The following is a 21,658-nucleotide window of genomic DNA, read 5'->3' as shown; positions in this document are numbered from 1 at the left end:
TTCTCCACCATCAGCTGTCAATTAAGGCAGAAATACCCCAAAACATATAAAAGAAGATGTAGAAGTTTAAAAGGATGAGTCTCTCTGTTATTAGGTAGTCACGCCCCTCATAACTCTGTTCACAGTAGAATAATGGATGAAGCTACAGCTAATCTGAATTAGACTCCTCCTGTTTTCCTCTGTCAGATTATTGCTTTCAGCAGTAGCAGCTCATGCTATCAGACCTCAGCTCAGACTACAGAGAACTGTAATTATTAACACTGGTCTGAGGTAGGGATGCCCCCTGAAACCTGCTTCTGAACTGGAACCAGTATTACACACTTAAAAACCTGAGGTATTTTTAAACTCAGTTCTTTTATCAGTACTTGAAGAAAACAAGGAGTGAGATTATTGGATGGTAAAACCTGGTTTTGGGTTCTGCTTGTTTCCATGGAGATATCATTGAGTTCATATTGTGACACTGTTGTAAACATTGTTGTTGATGTCAGCAAACTCTGTATTTTTAACTCTAAAATATAAATACATTATAGTCCTGTTGTGGATTCATGACTTTCATTAACTATCATTTTAATATAGTAATAATTTAATAATAATGATAAAGAGCTGATAAGAGTATTGATGAAGAACCAGATCAATAAGAGGTATTGATAAGAGTAGTAGTATTGATGAAATCCTAATGAAACTGATCCCTAGTGTGAAGTCAGTACATCTAATCATGGTTCTGACACTGAGCTGACAGAGAGCAGCAAACTGCTCTGTTTACACTGTGTTCATACAAATGATTAAATACCATATACATACAGTATATTGTAACTGTAAACTGCTACTACTGCTGCTTTCTCTTATAGTGTGAATATCCTTAAAGGTGCAGATTGTCTCAGTTTGAATCAATGAGCCTCCAGGAACAAGCTAACTTCTCCACCCTTTAGGATGCTGTCGTCCTGGATAAGTTTACAGTTCAGTCCAATGGAAACCACCAACTATCACTGTGACAGAGGAAGGAGAATATTACTGTCAGAGATGATGTCACTGATGGACTTACCTGAGCAGGTGAGCTCCACGATGGAGGAAGTGTAATGTGATGATACACAGTCCCTCAGTGCAGATCCAGACTGAAGACAGTTAAAGCTGGTCCACCATACAGATCTGTATGAGTCTTCATTTCTGCTTCTTGTTGAAACAGCAGAGCCACAGTCCAAATATCTACATGTTATAGCTGCTTCCTTCAGGGTCCAGTCAGACTGACTCACTGGTCTCCACTCTCCTTGTTTCACCTCCAGTGTACCTGCACAGCGACTGGCTCCTCCCACCAACCTGACAGGTTCTGAACAGAAACAAGAGAATCATCAGTAAAAGAATAAAGTGAGTTTCATTAGAACAGAAACAAGAGAGTCATCAGTAAAAGAATAAAGTGAGTTTCATTAGAACAGAAATGAAGACAAATCAAAGCTGCAGCTCCTCTTCTACCTGGTGAGCAGGTGAGTCCAACAGCTTTACCAGGTGAGCAGGTTCTTCTAGCTGAGTCTGATCTTCTACAGTCCAGGAGAGCAGACTCATTGCCTCCACACTGGAACTCTTTGGTCCACATTGGAGCCTCCACTTCTCCATAGAGCGCCCCCTGGAGGACTGACGGAGCCCCACAGTCAAGTTCTCTACAGACCACCTCTGCATCCTGCTGGTCGAAGTCAGCTTCACACACTGAGGACCACGACTGCTCAGACTTCACCTCCAGTCTGCCTGAACACAGACTAGTCCCATCCACCAGCCTGACAAAGTCTGGAGAGAGAGAGGACCATCATTAGTTTTGGGAATATTTAACTGCAACATTCATACCAATAAAGCTTTTTCTGAATTTGAAGGTAAGAACAGATAAAGAGAGAGAGCACATTCATACCCTGACTCAAGTCTTCATCTACAGGAAATAGTTCATGTTATTTGTGTGATTTTAAAATGTCTTATTCAGGCACCATCTTGTGGTAGAAGGTTTCTGTTTTCTACTGAATCTTTATTTTAGCAGGAAAACCTCATTAAGATTAAACTTGTCTTTTGCAGGAGTGTCCTGGCCAAGACAGGCAGCAACAGAAAGTTTCAGACAAACAACATAAAAACCAGTAATACAGACAGACCTCTGTAACATGAAGAATGACACTGTGGTGGACAGCAATGCATGATATCAGAAAATAAAGAAGATCAGAGCACCGTGGTAGCTGAATGGTTACAGCACCACATAACCACAACGTCCCTGATTCAACTCTGACTGGAGACCTTTGGTACATTTCATACCCCTCTCTCTCCCCCTTGTCTCCTGTCTACTTCTCCACCATCAGCTGTTAATTAAGGCAGAAATACCCCAAAACATATAAAAGAAGATGTAGAAGTTTAAAAGGAGGAGTCTCTCTGTTATTAGGTAGTCACACCCCTCATAACTCTGTTCACAATAGAATAATGGATGAAGCTACAGCTAATCTGAATTAGACTCCTCCTGTTTTCCTCTGTCAGATTATTGCTTTCAGCAGTAGCAGCTCATGCTATCAGACCTCAGCTCAGACTACAGAGAACTGTAATTATTAACACTGGTCTGAGGTAGGGATGCCCCCTGAAACCTGCTTCTGAACTGGAACCAGTATTAAACACTTAAAAACCTGAGGTATTTTTAAGATCAGTTCTTTTATCAGTAATTGAAAACAAGGAGTGAGATTATTGGATGGTAAAATCTGGTTTTGGGTTCTGCTTGTTTCCATGGAGTTCATATTGTGAGCAGAGTATTAGCAGCCAACATCCAGCATGCTGTCCAGACCGCTGTGATTGACTGCTCACCAGCCACGCCCAACACTCAACACTTTCTCCAAGTCCATCATCAATTCCACTGTTCCTCCCCTCAGGTAAAGAGCCTGGGTGTCATCCTGGACAGCACAAAATCTTTCGAAGCCCACATCAATAGCGTTACTCGGTCTGCATACTTCCATCTACGTAACATCAATCGTCTCCGTCCCTCACTTTCACCCACCTGTACCGATATCCTGGTACACACCCTGATCAGGGCCAGGGTTGGGGGGGGGTTAGAGTTAACCCTATCCCTCCCGTCTGGATTACTGTAACTCTCTCCTCTTTGGTCTTCCTCTAAAATCTCTCCACAAACTCCAACTTGTACAGAACGCAGCCGCTCGTATCATCACCAGAACTCCCTTTATTGAACACATCACTCCTGCCCTGCAGCAACTTCACTGGCTCCCTATCAAATCCCGCATTGACTTTAAGATTCTACTCCTCACATTCAAGATCCTTCACAACCTGGCACCATCACCCCCCCCCCCCCCGACCCTTCACAACCTGGCACCATCATATCTCTCTGAACTTATTCACATCTACATCTGAATCCTCCTCTTCCAACCAGCTCTCTTATTATCAACAGTGAAATATATTGATTACGAGGCTATTGTTTAATCTGATCACGCCCCCTTAAAACTACAACTAGTATTTCCAAACATACTTCCAGAACCTGGCGAATGGACAACAATCTATTAAACAATGAAATACATATTGAATTGATAGGATCCGAAATAGCTTTTTATATGCAAACTAATGATGCCCCAGATATCTCTGGAGGTATACAGCGGGAAACGTATTTCCCACAGTATACACAAAGAGTTTCTCTCTTTGTGTTCTGTTCAATTGCGCACAAAAACTGATGGATCAAATTTCAGAAATAGATTGGCAACTTGCAATCTCTCCGACTCCTGAACTACTTACAAAGAGGATATCTTTACTAACAGAGTTCAACCTTCTCTTGACGTCCGAGACTACTAAGTTGATAAATAGCTCCAGACACAAACATTATGAATCTGGGGAGAAAATAGGAAAATATCTGGCCCACCAAATAAAAGTAACGGAGGTTGCAAAATTAATAATGGAGGTTCGCACGGGCTCAGGAAGATCAATCAGAGATTAATGAAGAATTTTAAAAGTTTTATATTAAACTATATACAATGGCAGAGCCGGTGGGGGGGCAGAGGCTGCGGCCGCCCCGGGCCCACGATTGCAAAGGGGCCCACCGCCAGACTGATGACGGACCCAAAAAAAAAAAAAGGAAAGTCCAAAGTCGGACTCTGGCGCAGCAGGTGTGCCATAGATAGCGGAAAGAGCAAGAGCAGAGGAAGAATGTTGTGGCCTCTTGTGTTCCTCTCACAAACTTCTTCCGACCAACTCAACCCTCCACATCCAGCCAGTGTCTTGTTGCTGATAGCTCTTGCCAAGTTAGCAAGGAAAGCGCAGCTAGCTCTGAGGAGACAGGGGAAGAGGATGGTGATAGTGGTGAGGATGAGTTGAATGAGGGCACAGCTGTAGTTAGTGATGAAAGTGGAATTGATGATCATCATGATGATAATGACAGGCTTATGGAAACTTCTGCTGCAGAACACCCCTGAATCTGATCAATGTGTCTTGGTTTCAGAAAGCACTGCAGCATATTAAATCCTTAAAAAGCAATAAAACGCCCGGACCGGACGGTTTTACCTCAGACTTCTATAAAAAATTTGCACCTCAACTTTCTCCTCTGCTTCAAGCTATGTTCAATGAGTCACTATCATCTGGTCAACTCCCACCAAATTTACGACAAGCTGCGATAACACCGATTCCAAAAAAAGGTAAAGATCCCCTCCAATGTCCTTCATACCGCCCAATCTCCTTACTAAATAATGATTATAAAATTCTGTCCAAAATTTTAGCTGGTCGACTGGAGAAGTTCTTGCCACAGATAATATCAGCGGACCAAACTGGTTTAATTTTAAATAGACATTCTAGCTCAAATCTAAGACGACTCCTGAACATTTTGTATTCCCCTTCAACTCCTGCTCCTGAAATGGTGATTTCACTTGATGCTGAAAAAGCATTCGACCGAGTCGAATGGCACTATCTTTTCTCTGTGCTGAAACAATTTGGATTTGATAATGCGTTTATATCTTGGATCCAACTTCTGTATGTTCAGCCCCTGGCTGCTGTGGTCACTAATGGGCAGCAGTCTGAATACTTCCCCCTTGGCAGAGGTACCCGTCAGGGTTGCCCCCTATCCCCTCTCCTCTTTGCATTTGCCATAGAGCCGCTAGCCATTGCCCTTAGACAATCTGTGGAGTTTTCAGGCATAGTACGACATGGGCTTACTCATAAATTATCCCTCTATGCTGATGACTTGCTTATTTACACATCCAACCCTGTAGCCTCAGTCCCCTATATTGTTAGTATTTTAAATCAATTTGGGAAACTGTCTGGTTACAAAATTAATCTTCAGAAAAGTGAGATGTTCCCCCTCAATCAGGCTGCAACCCAAATTCCCCAAATTCATTTTCCATTCAAAATAGTTAAAAAAGGATTTAAATACCTTGGAGTGGAGATCACGCCCACCTTTTCATCTCTGTTTGTTAAGAACTTTGGTGTTCTTTTTGATAAATGTAAACAAGATATGGTGAGGTGGTCGAATCTACCACTTTCCATAATTGGTCGTGTTAATCTCATTAAAATGATTGTATTACCAAAATTTCTTTATTTTTTCCAAAACATTCACATTTTAATAAGGAAAACGTTTTTCAGAACTTTGGACCAGAGCATAACATCATTTATTTGGAATGGTAAACCACACAGGATCAAACGGCAATCTCTCGAAAGACCCAAAGGGCTTGCTGGCCTGGCACTACCCAACTTTATTTATTATTACTGGGCTTGTAACATTCAGAAAATGTTGTTTTGGACAGAAGAATGCCATCCTGACAGGAGTGAACCCTGGGTACACCTGGAGTGCACACACAGCGCGGTCCACTTAGGCTCTGTATTATGTGCCCCTTCTCCTCCTACTCCACAAAGCCAATTTTCCCCAAATCCCATTGTTCTCAATTCAATTCGAATTTGGTCACAGTTTAAAAGACATTTTAATTTGTCCAAAATGTCAATACATTCCCCTATCATGAACAATTATAATTTTCCACCCTCTTCCCTAGACTCAGCCTTTGGGATATGGCGGGGAAAAGGCATTACATCTATTTCCAATCTCTTTATTGAGGGCTGCTTTGGATCATTTGCTCAACTTTCTGAGAAATTTGACCTGCCCAAATCTCACTTCTTTAGATATCTCCAAGTAAGACACTTTGTACCTTCCCAAATCTCCCAACAGATAATACACTAGACAATTTTCTTTCTTTATCTCCACACCGGAAAGGTTTAATTTCGATTCTCTATAATGATATTTGTAACAACACTCCCCTTTCACTGCAAGGAATAAGACAACTTTGGGAGGATGACTTTGGGGAAGCAATGAGAGAGGATCAATGGGAAACAGCACTTGACTTAGTACACACCTCCTCTCCATGCGCCAGACACAGCCTAATTCAACTTAAAATCCTCCTAAGAGTACACTGGACCAGGGCTAAACTGGCTGAGATTTTTCCTAGTGCTGACCCTGCATGTCCCCGCTGCAAAGGTCTGCCAGCAGACCACATACATATGTTCTGGTCTTGCCCACATCTTAGGACATTCTGGGCAGACATATTTCAGGCCTATTCCAGAATGTTTGGTATAGACATTCCTCCAAACCCAGTATGTGCCATATTTGGCTTTATAGAAGAAACAAAATCTCTTAAAGGCAGGGCCTATGCTGTCATAGCATTCACTTCTCTACTTGCTAGACGTCAGATTTTACTTATGTGGAAGGAACAAACACCACCCACATTCATTAGATGGATAAGAGATATTATGTTTTTCCTGAAACTGGAGAAAATTAGATACACACTGAAGGGCTCTATACAGAATTTTGAGAGAACTTGGAGTCCTTTCTTGACTTACTTTCCTTACTTTGAGAGCCTACAAATCCCTCTACAGGAGACAGACTAGATGGTGACCCCCCCCCCCCTCCCCCTTCTTTTTGTTTTGTTTTGTTTTGTTTTGTTTTGTCTTTTTTGTGGTTCTGGTATGTATTTATGTTTATATGTACCTAATACTGTACATTGTATAGTAACATACTGTACTGTATTACAGCTTTTGAAATGTCTGTTTCTTAAGAAAGACTGTAGGGTGTGACTGGATGGGGTTGAGGTTGGGATGAATGGGTTGGATGAGGGTGGGGTGGGAGATTGGGTGGATGGGTGGTTTGACTAATACTACTATGTTATATTACTTATGCTACACATGTACAACCAAGATTTGAACTTGTTGCTCATAATTGTGTTTTATTGACAAAAATCAATAAAAGGTGTTAAATGAAAAGAAAGCACTGCAGCATGCTGTCCGTGCTTAATTAACACACCTCATATCCACATTCTTTCCGTTCTGCCCTTCTGTCTCTGTTTCCCTTTATTACCGCTACTGATTGATCAGCCGTTTCACTACACGCTATCACTGCACAGTGTCTAATGTCGGATGCTATTTACTTTGTGTTACATAGATGATTGTTTACAATTAATAATTAAATTTGAATGACCCAAATCCGCCCAATCCGTGAATATCCGCAATTAAATCGGCTTGTTGGGGTTGAATATTAATTCAAATTAAATTAAATGCAATTGAATTATGTCTTTATTATCATTTAAAAACGAAAATTAAAATGAATGACTGGTAAAAATAGATTATAAGCGGATTTTTATGACCCTGTCAATCAAAATGACCAAAAGTCTAGCGCAACTTCTGCTGCACAGTGTCTTCTGTCGGATGTTATTTACTTTGTTTTACGTAGTATATGATTGTTTACAAAGCAAATTGAGTCTCTTTCGTTGATATATCATTTTATTGCATATTTTATGGTTCAAAGTAAGTTTTTTCTTTTTCTTTTTGGTGATAAGTTTGTTCAGTCTCTTTGGACAGCAGTCACTTAGCCTACCGCAGATTAGATCCAAGGTGAACTGTTAACTGCACAGCAGCCTTTGGATCCTTATAAAGTCCCAAACTTGTCTCACCTCTGAATGAATCCGAAAAGCAGACTCACTGTAAAATCACACACAGGTGCGACATAAACCGTTTCCATTAGGCTCTGTGTAAAAATCAAACGTGACTTAATGGCAGACCTTCTGATACGGCTCTGATGTAGGCTCTTTCTATAAAAGAGGCTCATCTTGAATCTCGATACAACCAATAGTATATAAGGGCCCACTAGAAGTCCCCGTCCCCTCTCTGACGAACCACTGGCTCCGCGCCTGACTATATACAACAGAATCATCGAGGGAAGTCAAACTATTGGAAGATTTCTTTGATAATCTAACTATCCCATCCATTAATAAAGAAGATAAAAGCTCCTTAGATGAACCTATTACTCTAGAAGACATTATTCTAGCAATGCGTAGTTTTACAAAGTTCAAATGCACCAGGTCCAGGCATCAATCTCACTAATACACAAAAAAGGTAAGGACCCAATTGATCCAGCGTCATATAGACCAATAAGTCTGCTCAATGTAGATACCTAAATCTTAGCTAAAATAATGGCCAATAGATTAGAAAATGTACTCCCAACAATTATCCACAATGACCAAACAGGATTTATTAAAAATAGACAAATGGTTCATAACATTCGCAGGTTATTTGATATTATATATTCCCCAACCCCAAACACCCATTCTGAAATACTAATATCCTTAGATGCAGAAAAAGCCTTTGACAGGGTGGAGTGGGATTACCTCTTCTCCACCCTGTCTAGGTTTGGATTTGGCTCCACATTTATTGCTTGGCTCAAACTTCTCTACGCCTCCCCAATGGCCTCAGTGCAAACAAATAAACTTAGATCTGACTACTTCAATTTATCACGATCTACTAGACAGGGCTGCCCACTATCCCCACTGCTTTTCGCAATGGCAATCGAACCTCTTGCAATTGCTTTGCGAGCTTCACTTAGATACATTGGGATTTTTAGAGGAGGAGGAGAGCATAAGGTTTCACTATATGCAGATGACTTATTAATATATATTTCCAATCCTTCTGAATCAATCCCTATGATAATGTCAATTTTGAACAACTTTGGACGAATATCAGGGTATAAGCTCAATATGAATAAAAGTATATTGTTTCCAATCAACATTCTAGCAGATGAGCAATCTCTGGAAACTCTGCCCTTTAAAGTTTCAACACAGTTTAAATATTTAGGAATTAATGTCACAAAAACATTTGCAGATCTCTTCAAAACCAATTTCATTAAGTTATTTGAAAAACAACGCAGGATTTGCAGAGATGGTCCCATATTCCTATATCCTTAGCTGGATGAATCAATGTAATAAAAATGACTATCCTCCCAAAATATCTTTTTTTATGCCAGTGTATTCCAATATTGATCAAAAAACATTTCTTTGACGATATAGATAAAATTATTTCAGAGTTTATTTGGAACAAAAAAACACCCAGAATTCAGAAGGCGTACTTACAGAGACCCAAATCAGTAGGAGGAATTAGTACGAGAATTTTCAGCTTTATTATTGGGCATGTAATATAAAGATGATGACCTACTGGCTACAGGAAGAGTCTCCGTCATGGTTAGACATGGAAAAGGCCCACTGTCTTCCCTCTTCTCCTTCAGCCTTGCTGCTCCCAGCTCTATCTACTGTATGCCCCAACTCATTAGACAATCCAGTAGTCTCTCATACACTAAAGAGTTGGTGTCACATCAGGACATTTTATGGATGGCAAGCTGGTTCTCTCCAAAGTCCTCTAATTAAAAATCACTCCTTTGCACCTTCATTCAACAATACAATGTTCTATGATTGGTATAGACAAGGAATTCGTAGCTTTACAAATGTATATATAGATAAGGTATTTCCAACATTTGAACAGGTGCAGAGGAAATAAACCATTGCATCCTAATGCTCCATGCAAGTCCTCAATGGAATCGATTCTGTCACTACATCCTTGCAAGAAAGGAAATATTTCAAAAATATGAGTAACTGTCTCAGCTGACATCCACAACAACCATGGACCATCTGAGATTGGCGTGGCAGGAGGACTTGGGTTGGGAGATTACAGAGGAGCAATGGCAGATGGTTCTCGCACAGACTCATAAATCTTCAGTCTGTGCGAGACATGGTCTTCTACAATTTAAGATAACTCATCGTCTACATTGGTCGGAACAAAAACTTAATAAAATGTTCCCAGAAATAGACCCTTCATGTGAACGTTGTGGGCATAGCCCAGCATCATTAGCTCATATGTCCTGGAACTGTCCAAGGATATCAAACGATTGGAGAAATATATTTCAGGTCTTGACAAAAATTCTGAAAAGACCCTTAGACTTAGACCCTTTGACAGCAATTCTAGGAATAGTAGACTATGATGGGATAGAAACCGGGATGGAACGTGGTATGGTGTTATTTATCTGCCTACTTGCGTGAAGACTGATCTTAACTGGAAACAGAAGACTGCTCCAACACATCTAAACCTGATGAGGGATGTCATGAAACACCTGGAATTAGAGAAAATTAGATTCTCTCTGAAAAAGCGAAAAGATAAATTTTACAAAATATGGCTTTTATGAATTATTTTAATGGTATTGAATCACCCAACGAAAGTTAAGATGGTCCCTTAGACAGAGTATAACAGAACATTAAGGGTGGCCATCAATATATATATATATTGTGTGTGTGCATATATATGTATGTGTGTGTATATATATATATATATGTACTTTTTTTTTAAATTTTCTTTTTCCTTTCTATTTGACTTTTTTATTATTTATATATTTTATTTGTTTTTTCTTTTCTTTTAGGTCTCCCCTTTATTTTACATTAATTCTTTAATTCCTTTCTCTTTGCGAGGGGAGTTTACAATATGTACTGACTGAAGGTTAATGGGATGTCCATTCCTCACGAGTAAAGTCGACATCAAAAATGTTCTCGTCAGAATATGTGGCATATTGAATATAATGGACAGAATCAAACAATACCGGAGATCAAGTCAGTCTTGTTAATACTCGTATATGAGCCTTTATTATTTTTTTATCTCTGTTTTTATTTCTTATTTTTACTTTTATTTATTTCTTATTTTCTATCTTTAATTTAAATATATATTATATTCATTAATTTTTTCTCCTATTATTAACTGTTATTACTGTTGATATACTGTATGTGAAGGGACTGTAAGTTGTGTGTAATGTTGTTGATTTAAATGAGAAGACAATTAAACAAGTTTAAAAAAAAAAAAAAAAAAGGTGTAGATTGTCTCAGTTTGAATCAATGAGCCTCCAGGAACAAGCTAACTTCTCTACCCTTTAGGATGCTGTCGTCCTGGATAAGTTTACAGTTCAGTCCAATGGAAACCACCAACTATCACTGTGACAGAGGAAGGAGAATATTACTGTCAGAGATGATGTCAGTGATGGACTTACCTGAGCAGGTGATCTCCACAATGGAGGAAGTGTAATATGATGATACACAGTCCCTCAGTGCAGATACAGTCTCAACACAGCCATATCTGATCAACCATGCAGATCTGCCTGAGTCTAACTTACTGCTTCTTGTTGAAGCAGCAGAGCCACAGTCCAAATATCTACATATTACATCTGCTTCCTTCAGGGTCCAGTAATAGGGACTCACTTGTCTCCACTCTCCCTGTTTCACCTCCAGTGTACCTGCACAGCGACTGGCTCCTCCCACCAACCTGACAGGCTCTGAACAGAAACAAGAGAGTCATCAGTAAAAGAATAAAGTGAGTTTCATTAGAACAGAAACAAGAGAGTCATCAGTAAAAGAATAAAGTGAGTTTCATTAGAACAGAAATGAAGACAAATCAAAGCTGCAGCTCCTCTTCTACCTGGTGAGCAGGTGAGTCCAACAGCTTTACCAGGTGAGCAGGTTCTTCTAGCTAAGTCTGATCTTCTACAGTCCAGGAGAGCAGACTCATGGCCTCCACACTGGAACTCTTTGGTCCATATTGGAGCCTCCACTTCTCCATAGAGCGCCCCCTGGAGGACTGAAGGAGCCCCACAGCCAAGCTCCCTACAGACCACCTCTGCATCCTGCTGGTCAAAGTCAGCTTCACACACTGAGGACCACGACTGCTCAGACTTCACCTCCAGTCTGCCTGAACACAGACTAGTCCCATCCACCAGCCTGACAGAGTCTGGAGAGAGAGAGGACCATCATTAGTTTTGGCAATATTTAACTGCAACATTCATACCAATAAAACTTTTTCTGAATGTGAAAGTAACAACTGATAAAGAGAGAGAGCACATTCATACCCTGACTCAAGTCTTTATCTACAGAAAGTAGTTCAAGATATTTGTGTGATTTTAAAATGTCTTATTCAGGCACCATCTTGTGGTAGAATGTTTCTGTTTTCTACTGAATCTTTATTTTAGCAGGAAAACCTCATTAAGATTAAACTTCTCTTTTGCAGGAGTGTCCTGGCCAAGACAGGCAGCAACAGAAAGTTTCAGACAAACAACATAAAAACCAGTAATACAGACAGACCTCTGTAGCATGAAGAATGACACTGTGGTGGACAGCAATGCATGATATCAGAAAATAAAGAAGATCAGAGCACCGTGGTAGCTGAATGGTTACAGCACCACATAACCACAACGTCCCTGATTCAACTCTGACTGGAGACCTTTGGTACATTTCATACCCCTCTCTCTCCCCCTTGTTTCCTGTCTACTTCTCCACCATCAGCTGTCAATTAAGGCAGAAATACCCCAAAACATATAAAAGAAGATGTAGAAGTTTAAAAGGAGGAGTCTCTCTGTTATTAGGTAGTAACGCCCCTCATAACTCTGTTCACAGTAGAATAATGGATGAAGCTACAGCTAATCTGAATTAGACTCCTCCTGTTTTCCTCTGTCAGATTATTGCTTTCAGCAGTAGCAGCTCATGCTATCAGACCTCAGCTCAAACTACAGAGAACTGTCTGTTCCGCCATAAAGCTCTCCCATATCTTGAGTTTTACATTTAAGTTTTTACATTTTTCAAGCCACTTTTCTCACAAAATACATTTAGATCCACGTCATCTCAGAAAATGAAATTTATCTAGACAAACCATCTTATTCATCTGGTGTCTGGATCTAAAGAAGCAAGTGGGGTACAGAGTCAGCCATGACTTCACTTACTCCGTACCAGGCTGTAAGAGCCGTGTCTGTCTCTGCCACAAGCTCTATAAATTGGAGCAAAGAATCTCTATTCTCTACAAAATGTATGAGGCAGAAACAAAGATGGATGCAATCATCTTCGGCCCTACACATACCAACACCACCTGTTCCAGGGAACTTGGGACCTCAGCCTCAGATTCTGCTGCAGTCTCTCCAACCTCTACTTCCATCATCCCCACTGATGCAGCTCCAGTCAGCATTTCAGAGAATCTGTACTCATCCTCTGGCTGAGCACTGGAGAACTGGATTAATAAGAGGTATTGATAAGCGTAGTAGTATTGATGAAATCCTAATGAAACTGATCCCTAGTGTGAAGTCAGTACATCTGATCATGGTTCTGACACTGAGCTGACAGAGAGCAGCAAACTGCTCTGTTTACACTGTGTTCATACAAATGATTAAATACCATATACATACAGTATATTGTAACTCTAAACTGCTACTACTGCTGCTTTCTCTTGTAGTGTGAATATCCTTAAAGGTGCAGATTGTCTCAGTTTGAATCAATGAGCCTCCAGGAACAAGCTAACTTCTCTACCCTTTAGGATGCTGTCGTCCTGGATAAGTTTACAGTTCAGTCCAATGGAAACCACCAACTATCACTGTGACAGAGGAAGGAAAATATTACTGTCAGAGATGATGTCACTGATGGACTTACCTGAGCAGGTGAGCTCCAGGGTGGAGGAAGAGGAAAGTGTTGATACACAGTCCTTCAGGTCAGATCCAGAATGAAGACAGTAAGATCTGATCCACCATACAGATCTACGTGAGTCTAACTTACTGCTCCTTATTGTAACAGCAGAACCACAGTCCAAATATCTACATATTACATCTGCTTCCTTCAGGGTCAAGGCAGAGTCACTCACTGGTCTCCACTCTCCCTGTTTTATCTCCAGTGTACCTGCACAGCGACTGGCTCCTCCCACCAACCTGACAGGCTCTGAACAGAAACAAGAGAGTCATCAGTAAAAGAATAAAGTGAGTTTCATTAGAACAGAAACAAGAGAGTCATCAGTAAAAGAATAAAGTGAGTTTCATTAGAACAGAAACAAGAGAGTCATCAGTAAAAGAATAAAGTGAGTTTCATTAGAACAGAAATGAAGACAAATCAAAGCTGCAGCTCCTCTTCTACCTGAGCAGGTGAGTCCAACAGCTTTACCAGGTGAGCAGGTTCTTCTAGCTGAGTCTGATCTTCTACAGTCCAGGAGAGCAGACTCATTGCCTCCACACTGGAACTCTTTGGTCCACATTGGAGCCTCCACTTCTCCATAGAGCGCCCCCTGGAGGACTGAAGGAGCCCCACAGCCAAGCTCCCTACAGACCACCTCTGCATCCTGCTGGTCAAAGTCAGCTTCACACACTGAGGACCACGACTGCTCAGACTTCACCTCCAGTCTGCCTGAACACAGACTAGTCCCATTCACCAGCCTGACAGAGTCTGGAGAGACAGAGGACCATCATTAGTTTTGGGAATATTTAACTGTAACATTCATACCAATACAGCTTTTTCTGAATTTGAAAGTAACAACTGATAAAGAGAGAGAGCACATTCATATCCTGACTCAAGTCTTTATCTACAGGAAATAGTTCAAGATGTTTGTATGATTTTAAAATGTCTTATTCAGGCACCATCTTGTGGTAGAATGTTTGTTTTCTAGTGAACTTTATTTTAGCAGGAAAACCTCATTAAGATTAAACTTGTCTTTTGCAGGAGTGTCCTTAGGTTTTGCAGAGTTTTTACTGACTCCTGTTGAGTCTGTCTTGCCTCTAGCTCTGGCCTGTTGGTTGTTAGCTGACCAGTGGACATAAAGGCCTGGACGAGCTGCAACTTCCTGTTACTAAAGTATGAAAAAACTGAAGTTATTGTGTTTAGAGACACATGATCTAATGATATAACTACTCTGGATGGCATCACTCTGCCTCCAGCACCGCTGTAAGGAACCTAGCAGTTATATTTGATCAGGATTTGTCCTTTACCTCTCATATAAAACACATTTTGCCTTTTTTCATCTACGTAATATTGTTCAAATCAGACACATCCTGTCTCTCTGAAAAACTAGTCCATGCATTTGTTACTACTAGCTAAGCTAGCCTGGTACTTTGATAGCCTCGTCACCAGATCCAGATCCATTCCTCAACTGGCCCAGATGGTTACTGCTGATGATCCTTCTGGTGTTAAATCTGCACTCAGAGTCCCTGAATGTCTGATTAATGAACTCTTTCAAAGGCAGGCAGTGTGCCTGTTCCGCAATGGTACAATAAGTAGAGTTCATGTCCAATACTTCCTGTAAACAATCCCATAATAATAATAATAATAATAATAATAATAATAATAATAATTACATTTTATAGATACTATACAAACAGAAATTAGCCGTGTGCAGCAGACAGTGATGACATAAAACTGTGATGACTGTACCAAATCTGGATTTTCACTTTCCAATGCTAACATTAGCATATTTTATAAGTTGTTAGTTTTGAGGGTATTTGGTCATAAACCCAAATAGACTGAGTGTCCACCACTGATGGAGGTGTGAGTAACGTCCTCCAGCTCCTCCTGGAGGATCAGAGGTGTTCCCAGACCACATGAGATACATTCTCTGTTTTTACCTGGTTGGTGATCATCTTCAGCCTGGAGTCCTGGAGAGAAAATCACACAATTAATATTTATATTGGTGCAGAGCTGTGAACTGAACAAACACTGTGAGGCTTTCCAGCAGCTCAGACCTCATCTCAGTGAAAACACTCATTATTGAACTCACTCAGGAGTCATTTGACCAGTTTACCACTGACCTGCAAACTGGACCTCAATATGACTTTTACATCTCTTTTACCAAATATGCCACAGACTGTTATAATGTATATGTGAAAGTAACATGTTCAGTTTTCAGTAACTAGAAGACGGAGCTAAAAACCAAGTCAGACTAAAGTGTTTGCTCTCCGGTTTAGAAACCTGGAGACTCTGGAAGACAGAGGCAGTCAGCTAGACATCTAAAGTAATCATGTTCTCAAACCTATAGTTGGTTTGCTCTGGTCTGAATCAGCTAACCTGCTAACGCTAAATGGAGTTACTTTTTCACATCAGCTGAAGTTAGCTTAGCTGATTAGCAGCTGCTCCCATGTCTGCTTTTGATTCAAGTGAAATGAATCTTATTTTGTAAGTTAAATACAAGAATGCATTAAAATGTAAGTGAATTAAAATATCACAAATAGAGTCAATATAACATGAACTATAAAGTTTATTTTCCCTGAACAAAGAAAGCATAAACATGTTTTGTAGATATTTCATGTTTCATTCCTGCAGATTGTGTAAATGTAGACTGCAGGATGAGGCACTCTGTTATTTAGAGGTAAAAAATAATCCTCAAATAAAGACAAAAAACTGAAGGAAAAACAAACATCTGATCAGTCTGAGACTTTAAAACCTTTTTTAAAGAAAGAGACAGAGAGAGAGCGAGAGAGTGTGTGTGTATGTGTGTGTGTGTGTATGTGTGAGTGTGTGTGTGTGTGAGTGTGAGTGTGTGTGTGTGTGTGTGTGTGTGTGAGTGTGTGTGTGTATGTGTGTGAGTGTCTGTGTGTGAGTGTGTGTATGTGTGAGTGTGTGTGTGTGTGAGTGTGAGTGTGTGTGTGTGTGTGTGAGTGTGTGAGAGAGTGTGTGTATGTGTGTGAGTGTGTAATGTATATCTACTTATTGTAGTGTCCGATCTAAATGCCCCTAACAGAAACCTTTCTGCTTCACCACGGCCCGACGCTGCTTGCAGCTTTAATTTATAAAATGATCAGTGAGAAGTTTTGAGTGGCGGTTCATTTAGTAAATGTCAGACTGTGAGCAGTGAGCAGCTCCTCCTCTTCCAGTCTGTACAGAAGAACAGAAGCTAACTGGTTTTAATGCAGGTTCAAGTAAAAACTGGAGAAACAAGCTTTGCTGAAGTTTGTCACAAAAGATGTGATGAGCAGGAGGAAGATCATTCAGCTCCAGTTTCAGGCCTCGTGGGGTTTAGACCCTTTGAGTTTGTTCTGTTGGTCCACAGGAAATATAATGTGTCTCCACTCCAGCTTCCATGTGAACACATCAGTTATTAAACTGTGAAACTATCAGGACTGAACTGAACATATTTCACTACTTTTTACTGGTAAAGTTTTCCTTCAGTCAACTTTTGACTTAAATTCAGTATTTTTACAAAGAGGTTTTGAGTCTTTCACACATCCATCATTAAAGCAGAGTCCTACCTGAGCTGCACAGCAACAGCAACACCATCAGCAGGTGATCCATGACCAGGTAGACCGCCTGTCTCTGTGTCCGTCTGACGGACTCCATCGCTCTCCTCTGATGATAACATGATCTGTTTCCTCTTTTTATATCATTACCCAGGAAATTAAGTGATGAGCTGCTTCTAAGGAACTGAAGGCACTAACCACAGGCGATTTTTAGATTTTACTGTGATAAGCAGTTTGACAGAAAAACAGGAAGCAGCTCAAACACGTATACTGGGAGAGAAAAAAAAGGGGTTTCACACCTTTCAGTCCTGTATGTGACAGTAAATATGTTGCCATGGTAACAGATGTGTCCTCTGTAATCTGTACATCAGTTTGTCCTCAGATGCTTCCTGTCACAGAAAATGTGTGATTGAAAAGAGGAAGTTGATGAACGCTCTTCTGTTTTCTCAGTTAATTCTATTCTGAACCTCTTCCTGTTCTTAGGAATTGCTTATGATGACCTTTTTCTTTTGCTCTGCTCCTTCATGTACCACATTTCACACAGTAAACTATAAATTAACAAATGCAGAAATAATGAAAATCACCTTAATAAAATATTATTTTGGAAAATGTAGAAAATAAATCCTAGACATTAATTAGTTATTTAGTCTTCTTTCATTACCAAAATGAAAAGAAAGAAAAAACCTCTGAGAGCATTAACTGTGAATGTCAGACTCTACATATATGATGATAACTTCCTGTCACATGTTACATCCACACAGAAACCCTGCAGTATATTAGTTATATTTATATTTATAACGCTAGTGATATCGGCCTTCGACTGCCAGGCTCCTTAAACCGCATGTGGAGCCAAACTATGTTTGGTTTATGTTCATATTTGCTTCAGCTGCAGGTGTTGCGTCACATGCATTGATTGACACATGGGTGTGGTTTCCCCTTATTTTATCTGTTCACTTGGGAGGCGGGGGGAGTTTTCGTCATCACCATCGTCTTTCATCACTTTAGTCTCACAGTCAGATCACATCAGGGTTTTTATATGTTTGTGGATCAGTTGCTTGTCAGTCTTTTTTGATTTTTTCATTCAAATAAACTGCAGTAAAAACATCATCTGGACTTCAATATGATTTTGTGGACGTGTCACAGATAAGAGCCGACTAAGTCTCTCAGCGGCCTTTCAGAAAAATAGTTGCTACAATTAGTCAACAGAAAATAGCTGTATCTACGGACACCTTGGATCTAAGAGTTTTGAACTTTATGGACATTGGATGATCAGCTGATCTGCTACCGGCATGGAGAGAAGAGACCACGGTTGACAGCGGCGCATCACAGCCATCAGAAGCGGTATGTTTTTAGATTCCTTCTGTGTGTTTGTTGAAAGTTTGAACACAGTGTGGATGTGCTGCCGCTTGTCCATTGGGGACTGTTGGTTTTGGCTTGTGTTGCATGCGCTTGATTTTGCTGAGATCGGCGGAGGTTTTGTGCTGGTTTGGAAAAGTAGTCGCTACACCGCAAGATGGATGAGATAAATAATCGATTGTTGCGTACTGCATAGAGAAGTCCGTGCTGGGGATCGGGCCATTGATACTCTGGACTGTGGAACCTCGGGGGGATGAGAAGTCAATAATGAGTCTCTTTCTCGTGGCTATGCTTATGGGATTGATTCTGAATGAGGGGAATGGTGGGCTGATGAATGTTTCAATCATAAACTTGACTCCTTGACTTCACTGTTCAAGAGAATGTCAACAGAGTCCGGATCTGACGAGGCCGACTGGAGGCTGTGACAGATATAGGAGGAATCGGACCTGCAAGCCTGGATGGGACCCGTGCTTGAAACCCTGGATGAGGACTTCAACAAACGGTCCTTTAAAGCCTGAGCTACTGCAGGGATGTTAAAGGGAGGATCTAGGTACGTATATAAGGCTTGCTTTGGAGGAGGTGTGGAGGAAGCGACATCTGGCCACGCTAGTAGAGCACGGATCTGCCTCTTCTGTCCTCACCTGTAGGATGTTGACCGACCGATGAACGGATCTGCCTCTTCTGTCCACACCTGTAGGATGTTGACCGACCGATGAACGGATCTGCCTCTTCTGTCCACACCTTTAGGATGTTAACTGACCGATGAATGGATCTGCCTCTTCTGTCCACACCTGTAGGATGTTGACCGACCGATGAATGGATCTGCCTCTTCTGTCCACACCTGTAGGATGTTGACCGACCCATGAACGGATCTGCCTCTTCTGTCCACACCTTTAGGATGTTGACCGACCGATGAACGGATCTGCCTCTTCTGTCCTCACCTTTAGGATGTTGACCGACCCATGAACGGATCTGCCTCTTCTGTCCTCACCTTTAGGATGTTGACCGACCCATGAACGGATCTGCCTCTTCTGTCCTCACCTTTAGGATGTTGACCGACCCATGAACGGATCTGCCTCTTCTGTCCTCACCTTTAAGATGTTGACCGACCCATGAACGGATCTGCCTCTTCTGTCCACACCTTTAGGATGCTGACCGAACGATGAACGGATCTGCCTCTTCTGTCCTCACCTTTAGGATGTTGACCGACCCATGAACGGATCTGCCTCTTCTGTCCTCACCTTTAGGATGTTGACCGACCCATGAACGGATCTGCCTCTTCTGTCCACACCTTTAGGATGTTGACCGACCCATGAACGGATCTGCCCCTTCTGTCCTCACCTTTAGGATGTTGACCGACCCATGAACGGATCTGCCTCTTCTGTCCACACCTTTAGGATGTTGACTGACCGATGAACGGATCTGCCTCTTCTGTCCTCACCTTTAGGATGTTGACTGACCGATGAACGGATCTGCCTCTTCTGTCCTCACCTTTAGGATGTTGACTGACCGATGAACGGATCTGCCTCTTCTGTCCTCACCTTTAGGATGTTGACCGACCGATGAACGGATCTGCCTCTTCTGTCCTCACCTTTAGGATGTTGACCGACCCATAAATGGATCTGCCTCTCCTGTCCACACCTTTAGGATGTTGACCGACCCATGAACGGATCTGCCTCTTCTGTCCTCACCTTTAGGATGCTGACCGACCCATGAACGGGTCTGCCTCTTCTGTCCACACCTTTAGGATGTTGACCGACCCATGAACGGATCTGCCTCTCCTGTCCTCACCTTTAGGATGTTGACCGACCGATGAACGGATCTGCCTCTTCTGTCCTCACCTTTAGGATGCTGACCGACCCATGAACGGGTCTGCCTCTTCTGTCCACACCTTTAGGATGTTGACCGACCGATGAACGGATCTGCCTCTTCTGTCCTCACCTTTAGGATGTTGACCGACCGATGAACCGACCAGCAGCAGGAACAAACACCTGAGCTGAGGTGTGTCAGCGTTCAGTCCTCAGAGGATTTTTTACACAGTGAGACAGACAAAAATACATATACATACACATTTGCATTAATCACCATGGTAACCACTGGTGACACTGTAGAAGGCTGCTGTCACGTTTCCATGGTGATGATACAACTGCATAGAGAGGAGGAGGAGGAGGAGGAGGAGGAGGAGGAGGAGGAAAAGAGAAGTGGAAGATAAGAAGAGAGGGAGGAGAGGAAGATAATTGTGTTTTAGGAAACACTTTAAGCAGTCACAGCAGGGTGACAGGCGGGGGGGAAGGGGGGGGGGGTAGTTGGGGTTAATGGGCGTGCCTTGTGTTGTCATGCCGACTGCAGCCCATTAACCAGCTTTCATCATCACTACATGACAACCGGGGGGGCTCTGTCTCCCCTCTGCAGAAACAACTCAATTTCACCCCTCACTAACACTGTGTGTGTGTAACAGTGTGTGTGTGTAACAGTGTGTGTAACAGTGTGTGTGTGTGTGTGTGAGTGTATGTGTGTGTGTATGTGTGTGTGTATTTGTGTCCAGCAGTCATTTACAACAGTGACAAACTTTCACGCTGAGAAGAAAGACGAGGAAATGAAAGCTTCATAAAGATTTGAGGCTTTCTTTATGAAACATTCAGTCTGAAGTGTCAGCCGGGACACACTGATAAATAATCACTGAACAACGATCGGCTGCGTGTTCGTTAAGTATCTGAGATGGAAAACAGGATCATGTGACAGAACTTTTACGGGGGCCAACAGAGTACCTACTCCAGGGTAGGTACTCCGTTGGCCCTGAAAAGCTCCTGGGTGGGGCTTGAGGTTAACCCGGCGCTGATTGGCTAAACCTAGAGCAGGCTTTGACACCATCAGAAAGCACCAAAACAACCGGCATGTTTAAGATCCAGCAGAAGGGGAGCATTAGCCTCGCAGACATTAGCCTAGCAGACACCTCTGTAAACAACAAGAAAACAGCAAGAAGATGTG

At 41.6% G+C, this 21,658-nt stretch overlaps 1 protein-coding gene across 1 annotated transcript in view; it reads right to left on the bottom strand.

Moving 5' to 3' along the window:
• LOC128381798 (scavenger receptor cysteine-rich type 1 protein M130-like) overlaps positions 1-21,658 on the bottom strand; it is a 152,085-nt gene that overhangs the window by 15,207 nt on the left and 115,220 nt on the right. Inside the window, exon 10 of the mRNA XM_053341833.1 lies at positions 1,043-1,324. Coding sequence (XP_053197808.1) covers positions 1,043-1,324 — 282 coding nt within the window. The remainder of the gene's footprint in view (positions 1-1,042; positions 1,325-21,658) is intronic.

The sequence above is a fragment of the Scomber japonicus genome, chromosome 20, assembly GCF_027409825.1.
Source record: "Scomber japonicus isolate fScoJap1 chromosome 20, fScoJap1.pri, whole genome shotgun sequence".
In the NCBI taxonomy this organism is placed as follows: Eukaryota; Metazoa; Chordata; class Actinopteri; order Scombriformes; family Scombridae; genus Scomber; species Scomber japonicus.
Note: the sequence above shows the minus strand (reverse complement) of the source record. Positions and strands in the feature narration are given on the sequence as shown.